Raw genomic sequence first — 14,200 nt, 5'->3', positions numbered from 1 at the left:
GTTTTATGTCCTTAGTAAGAATATATTTAAGGTGAGATTGAGCAGATACCTTCAAACATCTGACCAACGGGTTGGTATAGAAGCGCCCTATCTAAGGCCCCAGTCCAACAAGGGAATTAAGTGTGTTTAATTTTAAGCATATGAATAATCCCATTTGATTTCAGTGGGACTACTTACATGCTTACGTGCTTCTCTGGAGTGGAATCTAAGGGCCTGATCCTGAATTCACTGGGAGTTCTACACATGGGAGCCTTGTGAGATCAGGCCCTAATAGGAGTCAAATCTTATGCTGTCTCAGAATTCTCTTGTTCTTGTGGGTTTATTTTTCCATCTTCCATATTCTATAAATATGTGCTCCAGGGTAAATGAGACCCTGACATAGGGTACGTCTTCATTACCCTCCGTATCGGCGGATAGCAATAGATTTATCCGGGATCGATATATCGTGTCTCGTTAAGACGTGATATATCGATCCCCGAACGCACTCACCGTCGACTCTGGAACTCCACCGGAGCGAGCGGCGGTAGCGCAGTCGACGGGGGAGCCACGGCCGTCGATCCCGCGCCGTGTGGACCCCAGGTAATTCGATCCAAGATACTTTGACTTCAGCTACGCTATTCGCATAGCTGAAGTTGCGTATCTTGGATCGATTTCCCCCCCCCCCAGTGTAGACCAGCCCATAGAATATATGCAGTACATACTAGGCAGAAACTCAGTGACTGTAGATAATGGACTATCTGTGCACACACAAAAAAGAAGAAATAATAATTCTCTTTTGCTTTTCAACTGATGTATTAGATCAACACTGGTCAAGCAGATGGGACCCCTGGACTTGATCTGAATGTGGCTGAAGCCTGGGAGCTGGGATATACAGGGAAAGGTGTTACCATAGGAATTATGGATGATGGTAAGTGAGGATTCCAATCCACCCAACTAAATTGGTCTTCAGCATTGGCTCTCCACTTGTAAGGTAACTCTCTTCTCTCTGTGCATCTGAAGAAGTGGGTTTTTTACCCATGAAAGCTTATGCCCAAATAAATCTGTTAGTCTTTAAGGTGCCACCGGACTCCTCATTGTTTTTGAAGACATGTAAGACAGTTTTAGAGGTTTAAATAGCTTACTTAATATAATCTTATGCAAAAACTTTTTTAAAAAATTTGAAATAAAGTATAACCTAGATTAATGATAATGCCAGTGCTGTTCTCCAGATTCTGTAAAGACTATGAGATTGGCAGGGGAAAGGCACCATAAGCATATGTGTTATAATTGGGCCATTGAAGTGTGAACATCCAAACCTCATACAACTTTATAAATCACACACACAGCTCTTTTGTGGCCATTAGCTGAACGTGAGGACTCACATTGACTTCAGTGGGCTTTCAATGGGGATTTCAATTGCCTTGCACACAGTAGATATAAGAGCATTTTCCCTTGTTAAAATATTGACAGTGCACAGCAGAATCAGAATAATTAATACTTTCTCACTGGATGTCCATAATGATCTGCATATTATATACATTAATAGTTTAGGGTAAAATGGGAGTGGGAGAGAAGATACAGCATGTTGAAAACACAGCTGTACTTTGCATGGATTCATCAGACTGTCAAAATACAAGAAAGACAAGGTAAGTATGGCAACATCTTTTATTGGATCAACTTCTGCTGGTGGAAGGTACAAGCTTTCAAGCTACAGAGCTCTTCTTCTTCTCTCATGACCTGGGCCAACAAACACAGCTTCAACAACACTGCAAACAAAATACAGGGAGTCTCTTAAATTTTCTCAGCACTTTTGAGCTAGTTAAATTTTGCCATGGTGACTGAACAATACTAAAAATAAGTGAAAGGCAAAAATCTGTCTGGGGATGGGGCAAAAATCTGTCTGGGATTGGTCCTGCTTTGAGCAGGGGGTTGGACTAGATGACCTCATGAGGTCCCTTCCAACCCTGACATTCTGTGATTCTATGAAACCAGCAGTATCTTCAGTGATCCACTGGGATCTGTCCCTGTTCTATTCTGGCACCCCCCCTTGTTCCGTACTCAAGTGAGACAGCTGGGTAAATAGTGAGGGAGACTGGCCTGTGGTTACATCAGTATGTGGCTGTCTCACAGCTCTCTTCCTTGTTTTCATTGGTCCCATTTAGCAAGGACTGTATTTTTAGAGACTGGGCACAATTGCAACCTGGGTGACAGTGAGCTGGTTGAAGCTCAGTCTAAATTAGGCCGCTGAGGCAATGCTGGTTAGCTGTAGGATACATTTAGAGAGTGGAGCACGGAAGTTTTCCCCCCGTGACTATTCTAGCAAACCAGTTACTTGCAGGAACGTTCACCAACCCAGCACATTTTAAGCAAATGTTTGCAGAAAGCCAATTCTGAATTTGTAAATGTGAATATTTACACTTCTAAGAGTTATGATCATCCAGTCAAAGAACTGAAACACTGTGTGTGACCTGTGAGGGCCAGCCAACACAGCTCAAATTACCAAGAGCCCTTGCTCCCTCGTCATTTACATCAAATTTGCTGAATTGGTTTGGTGGGATGGGTGGGTGGAATGTGAAACAAAAAGTCACATTTTGCTTTGACATTTTTTCAGTGCCATTTAGATTTTTTTATGAGTTTTCATTTTGATGTTTTTTAAGCTGTTTTGGGTGTAAACAAATTTTTTCAATCTCTTTGGTTCAGCCATTGAACCAAGAAATCAGTTATTTTCACAGATCTAGATTAAATCCATGGACAATATTGTTTTGTTTTGCAGAATTTATGCATTATGCGTTTCTGGATAGAATCACAGAGAAATCATAAATTTTTCATTGTTTTTGTGCAAAACTATAAATAGACCCAGTTTGTTCAGAGTATCAGTGGATGTGAGTGAATCTTTGGGGGATTTTCTAATTTGTAACCAAATTCAGAAGCAGATAACTGAATGTCACATGTCTTAAATGTCACACCCATCTAGTTTTAAGCTCAGTAAGCACCATGAAATACCTTAGTAAGCTAAATGCTCAGTCTGTAATGATATTCAGAAGTTTGCAAACCAATCTGATCCACCATTAAGAATTCTCTGACACTATTTGCGGAAACAGACCTGTTTGCCCCAGTGATCTCTCCATTTTAATTTAGGTAATATTCTGCCTACTTAATTTTCCTGTGCAGTTTCCAATGGCTTTACTCTCCTACATTTGTGTATTAAAACTGTATGCTATTAGGGCCTGAATCCAAAGCCCACTGAAGTCAATAGGTTTTTAATCAAGCCTTTAAAAATTTGCTGTTTACTTCACCCATCACTAAGATGCAGCCACCTCTGGTTAAGAAATCTGTGTGTCAATATATTCAATAATATAATATATATATATGTTTGTAAAGTATTTTGGGATCCTTTCATTTGCAAGGTACTATATAAATGTAAAATATTACTAGAACTACCATTACTAACCATATATGATCCAATGTAGACACTTGTCGCATACATTTGGTGGCTCATTTCACACTTTTGGATGCAAATTGGCACTTAGGTACTGACTTACTGGATTAAAGCTCCCAACTAAGCTCACAGCAGAACTGGTACCCTAATTTAAAAGTCCACATATGAACAGTCTCAGTCCAAACAAGCTTTGAGACCAGCATTATTCCTTATTATGGTTTTTCCTATAGTAGCAATCGACTCTTATTGTGCTTTATGGTTATTATAAAGTGTTTGTTGTAGGGGTTTTGGTTTGGTCTGTTGTGGTTTTTGGGGTTTTTTTTTTTTTTTTTGGAATGTTAACCTTTGGTTTGTGTGCTTCTTTGTCTTATTGCAGGAATTGATTATCTTCATCCTGATCTTGCCTCAAATTATGTAAGTACACACTGACCTTTCCTGCAAAACGCGAGGCTCTTTATTGTTTTGGTCTGTCTTTCATACAAAATGTTTACACACTGAATGGAGGAAATGCACAGCTGAGCTACTGATCTTGCAGCTGATACATTTTACATAGAAAACAAGTGATCTAAAAATGGGACCTGGCAACTTGCCAGACATGAGCTTCCTGGGAAGGAATGAAACGGTGAGAAGGAATGATGGTGTTGCCTACCTTTAAATAAGCTGCAGTTGGATCAAATCCTAATATTGGATTTAGGACAGAAATGAGTAACCTGGGAATTGGCTCTAAATCTTGCTGTTAAAATGCAGAATTCACCTATTCGGTGGAGAACAACAGATGCTACTGTCGTGGGCTGTGGCTGCGCTGCTGTTTGTTCGCAGTGGCTATAGTGTGTCTGAGAGTTTGAAAACTACGGTAACCATATACTTCATTTACAACATGTGATTAAACTCAACATTTCAGAGCATTCCCAGATCCTGCACATGAACTGTGTGTCTGTAGCGCAGTCAGACACTGTGTACAGTGTAAAATGATTGTTTCTTCAAACTCACCTCTGATTTACCTCCATTATCATGGGCTCTTATCTCTTCATACTCTAGACTCCATTCTCATTGTCCTGTCATCTTTGATATTACTGCTGTCTGTCTACCTGCTTCTGCTGGTGCCCTCAGTTGCCACTCTCTATGTGTTATGCTTTTTTTTACACTGAAACTGATTGCTATGGTTAGGCCATTTGTTGTGCAATGGGGCTCAAAGAAGTGTAACACTGATGGGGCTTTTGCAGCGCTTAGGTAGCCAGTATTGCCTCTTTCTTGAAACCACACGCACAATGGGTGTGGCTCTCCTTGCATATCAAGGTGAGAGGGTGTGCCACATTCCACTTTCTGGAACATTTTTTGAAACCTCTTTTTGCCATGCATACTTCCCCCCCCTCCATTCCACATAAGGGATTGATTCCATGGTCTTTGTTATAGGGCTATGTAACAAGAGGGTTGGGGGGTGAGGGTTTGGAGAGCCAGTTGGCCTAGTGGCTAGAGTACCTGGCTTCCTGCCCCTGCTTCTGTGGTTGAGGTGCCTCAGTCTTTAAGGCAGGGGAATAGGGGGACCTGGGCCCTCCCACCCCATCAGGTCATAGCCCAGGGCCCTGTGTATGTCATCCCTGAGTAGGGGACTTCCCAGCAGGGAGTATACGTTCATTGCCCTGGGCTACTTCCTACTGTTGCCCCATTAGTTTGAGGCATGGCCCCTATAGTCCAAGCTCATGTGGTGGCTTGTCTCTTAGTAGTGCCTCCTTATGGACCTTGGGTGACATCCTGATGTGGTCCCAGATTCCTCTGGGCAGGGCAGCTGTGGGGGTTTTGATCCCATCAAACTTACAAGATCTCCATGCTTTAGTCAGCCAGGTTCCTCTCAGGCCAGGTGCTCCTAGGTCTCATTCTCCATCTCCTTTGGCCAGGAAAACACTACTTGGGTCCGTGGTGGCTGTCTTGGCCAGCAGGCTAGTGATCCTTCCCTCAGGTAGCTCCTGAATCTTCACCTGTCAGCCCCGAACTGAGCCAGGGTCCCTCCTTTTCTCTCCCCTCCAAGCCTGGTGTTGGCTGCAGATATAATGGGGTGGAGCTTGCTGGAATCAAAGGCTCTCCTTAACCCCTTCCATGCTGGTGGGTGGTTCCTCTGCGCTTCAGCACAGGCTATTATAATTATGCCAATTTTTGTGTACGGAAGATGTGAGAGAGCTCAGTATCACAGTTTTCTTTCGATACGAAAGGTGAAATTCACCATTGTGCACAGGTCTGGCACAAGGCTCATGCATTGCTTAAGTCTCATTTAAACTATATTTTGTAAGTTTAAACAGGACTTAAGTGGTGCATAGACCTTGTTCAGGCTCTCTACACTGGGGTGTGATTCACAATAAAGGAATATACAAAAACATGCAATGTACTATGCCTATCACATGGTCCTGGGTAATCTTTAGCTATACAATAGGCTCATTGATGTCATCTCTATTTCATATTAATGAGTTGCTGTGAAAGATAAGCACAGCTTATAATCTTGTCATGTCTATATCTGTGGTCAGCCGTAGAGCTAATGTGGAGAAAGGTAATTCAGTTTCACAGAGGATTTTGGTATTTCAGAATCTAGTTTCATTCTGATTTGGGACAAAACCCAAAGATTTCAGTCCCTTGTGAAAGGAAGTGGAGCCCTGACTCAGGCCTGGAGGTCTGAAGAGTATCTGGGAGCCTAAAAGCCTCAGCTAAGCTGGAGGCCAGATGGGCTGCTGAGAAGCCAGATTGGCGAGCGGACAGGTAGGATTCCATTCCAATTTTCTTGTTGTTTAATACTGTAAGGTGTGGTTACAAATTTTACTGAAAGCAGAATTGCAAACAGTTTTGATTTCCAAGTGTGATTAAAACGAACAAGAAAAGCTAGAATTGATGGTTAAAGAGAGATTACACACATACACTGGCACAAAAACGATAGGGGAGATGATGATACATTTATTCTTACATAGGATTCTTTTCAGCCAGCTATTTTTAAAACAGTTTCAAAATCCTCCAGTGCAATTTAAGAGACTAACAAGCACACACAAAGGGTGAAATTCTGGCTCCATTGAAGTCAATAGCAAAGTTCCCACTGACTTCAACGGAGCCAGGATGTGTAGAAGAGGGAGGCGTCCAGGAATGGCAATGCACTTGGAAAATAGCTAATCAAAGAATGTAAAGTGCAGGGTGGTCGGTTTCATACCTTATTAATCTACTTAATGATTTGATTGCAGTTATTAAATCCTGTGTTTTAATTACAATATGCTTATCCCAAATGAGTGACTAAGCCAGAAGTTTATTTAAATTGAAACAAATAAAGTACTCTACACAAAGATGACCTTTACATGTGTGTTTTTTACATCTAGATCCAAGTGAATAGCATATGTTATTACTACTATTAACGTATCATTTATCCAGCAGTAATAGTGTGGACAAAACATGAAAGACGATTCTGTCTCTAAAAAGTTTATGCTTTGAATAGAGACACAAGGTGGGTGAAGTAGTATCGTTTATTGGACCAACTTCTGTTGGCGCAAGAGGTAAGCTTTTGAGCTTACACAGAGCTCTTCTTCAGGTCTGGGAAACATAGGCAGAGTGTCACAGCTAAATACAAGGTGGAATAGATTGTTTAGCATAAGCAGTTAACACATATTTCAAGGAACCTTCCACCTTGAACTGGGAAATGAATATTGGCAGGCTTTGCAGCAGTGTGTTTTAAGACTATATTTGAAATGCAGAGAGGATTCTCGATGCATCTGGTAAAGAAGGGAGTCCCAGGAGTCAGGAGAAACATGGAAGCAGGCGCAAGCATAAGAATGTGAGAAGGGACCAAGTGGAAGTGTTAAAAAGGGAGCGTGGGCAGAAGAAAGGAAGCATGGGGGAGCAGGGGAGAGGTGAGAGCTAGGAAAAATGGAACCAGAATGGTAGGCAACAGCAGAGCCGTGCAGAGCCTTCAAACTGGCTACCCTTGATGTGGAATGTCAGCAGCAGCCATTAAGGTCAGCAGGAGAGTGACATTGTCCAGGCAGAGGGTGAGGAAGATGATTTTGGCAGTGACCTCTTCAGTGGACTGCAGGGAACGAGCTGGGAAGCCAGAGAGAGAGAGAATAGCTCAGTGAAAGATAAGGGATTTGTTTATAGGGATGGAGGGGAAAGGGTGGAATTTAGAAATGTTGTAGAGGAAAAGCAACAGTACTGAGTGACAGGCTCAACAGGGGGAAGGAAGGGGGGAGATGAAAGTGACGTTGACATGAGTAACAGAGAGAAAAGGACTTTCCAGCAGTGATGGAGAAGGGATCAAGAGGGGAGCAGAGGGCAGGAAAGACAAACACACAAGAAAAACACCACAAAAGCTTATGCTCTAATAAATTTGTTAGTCTCTAAGGTGCCACAAGTACTCCTGCTCTTTTTGCGGATACAGACTAACACGGCTGCTACTCTGAAACAAGAAAGATCATGGTCCCTGTCTGACAAGGTCACCCTCTAAAACACCACCACAAATTTGATCCATTTAATACAAGAGCCTAAAAACATGAGGAATAAATTGAAATAAGCCATTGTGTTTCAAAGATATCAGAGCTTCCACAGAAAATGATATCCATATAATCAAGGCAAGGACAATCTATATAGCTGGTCCATGTGTCCTAGATTCAGTATGAATTAGCTGGAGATAAAGGACATGGCACAGTAATATCCCAATCCACACTAATAATCATATTTAAGCCAACGAACAAAAAGCCATTTGAAAATGTCATCATCTGGCGCAAACACGTTACTTATGCAGTGACAGACCCAGACCAGTGGGGTACAGGAGTCTGGTAGAGGGCAAATATACTGGTCACTGGATGAGTAGTTTTCTGTTCCCTGAGTGACCAGAGCAGGGGCTGCACTAGAGTAATCAGGAACCCGAATACTGACCCAAAGCCAGAGGGTCGCTCTTGTAGGTAGGCGGACCCGCGCAGCTGAAAAGGAGGCCATGCAGGAGGGAGAAGCACCTGAGTCTGACCCCCACCCTAATGCTTCTGAACCAGTAGAGGCAACAGAGACTGGGCCCTTAGCTCTTGGGCAGATTAGCCCCAGGAGAGGAAATTTTGGACGGGACTAGGCAGAAGACCCAAGGTATGACAACATTAGGAAGGAGGTGACTGAAATAGATGGGGTCCCCATGGAAGGGAAAACCCAGGGATCAGGACCCTACTTCATAATGAAGAAGGATCTCTTATACTGGGTTGCACCAGTACAGGGGCAGAAGGTACAGCAGATCCTAGTACCTCAAAAACACCAGAACGCTGTATTAAGTCTTGCTCATAGTCATCTTTTTGGGGGGCATTTGTGGGTAGAGAAGACCCTGGCACGAGTCCTATGACGGTTCTTCTGGCCCAGAGTACATGAAGAAGTGCGGAGGTACTGTGCCTCTTGCCCGGAGTGTCAGCTGCACAGTCCCCGTCCCCACTTGAGGGCACCTTTAGTACCCCTTCCCATCATAGAGGTCCCCTTTGAGCGAATAGCCATGGACCTAGTGGGACCCCTGGAGAAGACGGCTCGGGGCCACCAATATATACTTGTTGTTTTGGACTATACTACTCGCTACCCAGAAGCCGTCCCCTTGCAGAACATGGCCTCTAAAACTATAGCCAAAGAGCTGGTGGGGATCTTTGCCCAAATGGGGCTACCGAAGGAGATATTAACTGACCAAGGAACCCTATTTATGTCAAAGCTAATGAAGGACCTCTGTACGCTGTTCCATATACATACCCTGAGAACTTCGGTCTACCATCCGCAGACTGATTGGTTTGGTAGAAAGGTTTAATTGAACCTTCAAGGCTATGATAAGGAAGGTGGTAAGTCGGGACGGGAAGGATTGGGACACCCTATTACCCTACCTTATGTTCACTATCCGGGAGGTACCTCAGGCCTCAACTGGGTTTTCCCCCTTCGAGTTACTATACGGGCGTTACCCCCGTGGCATACTAGATATCACCAAAGAGATCTGGGAAGAGGAACCCAATGAGGGGAGAAATATAATAGAGCATGTAATGCAGATGCGGATAGCCCGGGTTACCCCTATTGTACGGGAACATTTGGAGAAGGCGCAGGAGGCCCAGCGAACCCATTACAATCGCCAGGCAAAAGTGCGACAGTTCCAACCAGGGGATCGGGTTATGGTGTTGGTACCCATGGCAGAAAGCAAGCTTCTGGTCCAATGGCAGGGGCCCTATGCGGTGGTTGAACCCGTGGGGGAAGTAACCTACCAGGTGCGGCAGCCAGGATGCAGAAAACAAGAACAGATTTATCACGTTAACCTTGTGAAACCCTGGCATGCACAAGAGGCATGCACAACGGTCCAAAAAGACCTAACCCAGGAAAACAAGCCTTCCAAACAGGTGAGAGTGTCTCCCGATTTTACACCAGACCAGAAGAATGAGGTGTCTGAGATGATCTTCCAGAACCAAGATGTGTTCTCGACAAAACCTGGTCGAACAACCAAGACATATCACCACATCGTCACGAACCCTGGGGCCAGAGTAACAATGAGGCCCTATTGGGTGCCAGCAGCAAAAAGGGAGGAAATAAAAGCAGAAGTAAAAAAAAATGCTGGCATTGGGGATCATCGAAGAATCCCACAGTCAGTGGTCCAGCCCAATCGTGCTGGTGCCCAAACCTGATGGCACCACAAGATTTTGCAACGACTTCCGGCGACTAAACGAAGTATCCCAGTTCGACGCGTACCCCATACCTCGCATAGATGAGTTAGTGGACCGTCTGGGTAATGCCCGGTACTTGACTACCCTAGACTTGACAAAGGGGTACTGACAGATTCCCCTTGCAGAAGATGCAAAGGAAAAGACTGTGTTCTCTACACCAGAGGGTCTTTTTCAATATACTGTCCTCCCTTTTGAACTATATGGGGCCCCAGCTACCTTCCAGCACCTCATGGACAAGCTATTATGCCCGCATAACATTTATGCTGCTGCCTACTTGGACGATGTGGTCATTCATATCCCAGACTGGGAAACCCACCTGGAGAAGTTGGAGGCAGTCCTTGATACCTTCAGGTGAGCTGGCCTTACAGCAAACCCTGCCAAGTGTGCTGTAGGGTTTACAGAGGCCAAATATCTTGGCTACATTGTGGGAAAAGGTCTGGTAAAACCCCAAGTGAACAAGTTAGAGGCCATCCAAAATTGGCCCCGACCAAGTCGCAAGAAGCAAGTCCGGGTGTTCCTAGGTGTGGTGGGGTATTACCTACGATTTATCCCCCACTTTGCGACAAGGGCAAGCCCCCTGACAGACCTAGTGAAAGCCCGTGGACCTGATCTGGTGAGATGGTCTGACGCAGCAGAGGAAGCATTCACAGACCTACGGACTGCCCTCTGCAGTAACCCCGTACTGATAGCTCCTGATTTCACCAAGGAGTTTATCCTGCAGACGGATGCATCAGAAGTAGGGTTGGGGGCCGTTCTATCACAGATGGTCGGGGAGGAGGAACACCCAATTCTATACCTCAGTCGGAAACTCCTTCCAAGGGAACAAAAATATGCAGTGGTGGAGAGAGAATGCCTCGCTGTAAAATGGGCCATGGAAACATTGCACTACTACCTGCTCGGGCGCAGATTTGTCCTCGTGACCGACCATGCCCCTCTTCAATGGATGCAGCGGAACAAGGAGAAGAACACAAGGGTGACCAGATGGTTCTTATCCCTCCAACCTTTCCAGTTCCGTGTGCAACACAGAGCAGGGAGCCATCATGGCAACACCGATGGCTTGTCACATGTGCACTGTCTGGCGTCCCAAGCTGCCCAACCCCTTGGCGTTGAGCAGGCGGGAGGGATATGTGACAGACCCAGACCAGTGGGGTACAGGAGTCTGGTAGAGGGCAAATATACTGGTCACTGGATGAGTAGTTTTCTGTTCCCCGAATGACCAGAGCAGGGGCTGCACTAGAGTAATCAGGAACCTGCTAGAACCAGTGAAGGCAGGCAGGCTAATTAGGACACCTGGAGCCAATTAAGAAGAAGCTGCTAGAATCAATTAAGGCAGGCTAATCAGGGCACCTGGGTTTTTAAAAGGAGCTCATTTCAGTTTGTGGTGGGAGTGTGAGGAGCTGGCAGCAAGAGGCGCAAGGAGCTGAGAGTGAGAGGGTGTGCTGCTGGAGGACCGAGGAGCACAAGCGTTATCAGACACCAGGAGGAAGGTCCTGCGGTGAGAATAAGAAAGGTGTTTGGAGGAGGCCATGGGGAAGTAGTCCAGGGAGTTGTAGCTGTCATGCAGCTGTTACAGGAGGCACTATAGACAGCTGCAGTCCACAGGGCCCTGGGCTGGAACCCGGAGTAGAGGGCGGGCCCGGGTTCCCCCCAAACCTCCCAATTGACCTGGACTGTGGGTTCTTCCAGAGGGGAAGGTCTCTGGGCTGTTCCGCAACCCACATGGTGAATCTCTGAGGCAAGAAAATCCGCCAATAAGCACAGGACCCACCAAGATAGAGGAGGAACTTTGTCACAGCAGATAATTGTTTTTGCTTGAGTGAGTTGTAATTTGAAGCAGGTACCAAAGATTTGGTTTACGCTGGATCTAAGACCAGATCTAGATCTAGAAACCAGATTAAATCACACTGTTGGGACTGGATCCCTCACATTACCAGGCTCACACAAGACCTGTAGTCACTTGTTTGTGAGTCGTGAGAGTTCCTGCAAACAGGACCTCAGAGTTTTGTGACATTTGCAGAGTAGGGTGGCTCTTTATTCATCCCAAGCATCTCTGACTCACCGTGATACATAGCCTGACATCTAGTGTTTTATTCTGCTGCCCATCAGCATAGCATGTGAGCGCCTCCTACATAAAATTGACAGCAATAGTTCCTACTGGATTTCATGGAGTCTCTGACACTTCTCCCTTTTCAGGTTAAACGGTGCTGCTTCTTTTTTTTTTTTAATGATTTTGTTAATTTCCTTTGTTGTATGCTTGGTTGGGGTTTATGGGGTGAAAGGGGGTGTCAAGCTTGTGAGTGTCTTTCTTATGATGGAAAGACCTTTTAGAAGAGGTAGGTTTAGTATTGTTCCTAAAGACAGTCAGACTTTGGATTCACCCGATTCCCTCTGGAAGTGGAAATCCCCTCCCTTGCTCCCCTTTCCCCCAACCTGCTGTAATCATCTCTAAACTTTCAATATTGAATGGCAAGGAAATTCAGTGAAAAGATAACTGAGCTGTTAAATATTGTAGAGAGTAATGCTGATGCCATGTTGTATAAAGTAAAGAACGTGATCTCGTGCTCTTACCCTAAACCATATTGGGCCAGATCTTCAGCTGGTGTAAATTGACCTTGCTCCATTGCCTTCCCTGAAATTCAATGGAGCTATGACAATTTACACCAATTATTGATTTTCCCTTATTTTGTGTGAAAGAGAGAGTAATTAGCCCAAGGCTGGGTACAGTGCATCTGTCATAATGACAGAGAGTGGGAGTGAGGTTTGCCCAATTAAAAATTCACATCATAACCCTCCAAGACGCAAGTAATTGAATGTTTTTGACGTCTCTCCATGTTGTGGGCATTGTAAGAGAAATCTTGTTCCCCCACCCTATGAGAATTGCTTTAAAAAGTGAACTTTCTCAGCTGTTTCCAAGCCACTTGAGGTTGGAATTTAATAGGTTGTCAAAGGAGAACTAGGTAGGACAGAAATCTTTATTTCTCCTATGGAAACCATACATCAATACATTTTTTTATTAACATGTCACCTAGCCTGTTACATCACGGGCTTTGTTTTAGCCTTATAAAGTATGGGCTCTTGAGGCTGCAGTAAGCCATCTCATGATCTGAGTGCTTCTAGCCTGAAATTTACAATAGCAGCAGAATGACACAAGCGAGAATTAGCTTTTAGCAAAACATTACTATTGAACATTTTTACTAATGATATTGGTCGGCATTTTAAAACTTGGGTGCCTAAAGTTAGGGGGGTCTACATTTAGGCCCCTAAATAAAAGTAGCCTGATTTCCAAAGGCCCTCAAACAGCTGCAGGTTCTATTTTCATGAATAAGATTCATGGGGTTTCAGCACAGTGCAAAGGGGCATTAAAGATGTCCTTAATAGGCAGCTGGGGATGCCCCTGACATGGGAGAATCCTGAGGTGGCATAGAACTAGTTGTGATAGTATTGTGCTACCCCCTCACTGCTACATGTGGTGTCCTGGAAGTGTGATGGAGTTTAGACAGAACCAATGGGATCGCTACAAGCTGGTGTTCTGAGTTATGCCTGGGGCTAAGCTGGCCAAAGGATCAGAGGACTTCAGTGGTGTCTTAAAGCCACCTCCTCAGCTGTGCTGAATGAGCTCTGGTGCAGATGAGGATTGGGGCCCAAGTGCAACTAAGTGTAGCCATTCCAGATGGGATACTCTGCCTAATGCTGGACTTGCATGCAAGTTTTACTTTGGTTTAACTCCCTGATTTTATAGGAGTTACTCCTGCTTTATACTGGTGTAATTAAGTTCAGAATTTCATGGCTATAGTGAAAAGGCTACTGTTATGGATATTGTAACTAGATGGCACATACAGTGGCCCAGATGCTATAAAGAATTCATATCCTCCATGGCTATGGCGGCAGAATCATAAATATTTAAATCAGTCCATACATATTTTATGTGAACTTTAAGTTTGAATAACCTTTCTGTCTATCCTCCATAATATTTTGGTTTTATATTTAACTGAATCCATAATGTTTAGCTTGACATTAGGGACACAATCACAATTGTGCTCCCTATGTTACTGTGTGCTTCATCATTTCACAAAGGGAATTTCACAGGTTTAAAATG

General features: G+C 44.4%; 1 protein-coding gene across 1 annotated transcript in view; it reads left to right on the top strand.

Annotated features, from left to right (window-relative positions):
* PCSK2 (proprotein convertase subtilisin/kexin type 2) overlaps positions 1 to 14,200 on the top strand; it is a 193,636-nt gene that overhangs the window by 95,520 nt on the left and 83,916 nt on the right. The window contains exons 4-5 of the mRNA XM_054022004.1: positions 799 to 907; positions 3,795 to 3,832. Of these exons, the coding sequence (XP_053877979.1) occupies positions 799 to 907; positions 3,795 to 3,832 (147 nt within the window). The remainder of the gene's footprint in view (positions 1 to 798; positions 908 to 3,794; positions 3,833 to 14,200) is intronic.

This window comes from Malaclemys terrapin, chromosome 3, assembly GCF_027887155.1.
Source record: "Malaclemys terrapin pileata isolate rMalTer1 chromosome 3, rMalTer1.hap1, whole genome shotgun sequence".
NCBI classification, from domain to species: Eukaryota; Metazoa; Chordata; order Testudines; family Emydidae; genus Malaclemys; species Malaclemys terrapin.
Note: the sequence above shows the minus strand (reverse complement) of the source record. Positions and strands in the feature narration are given on the sequence as shown.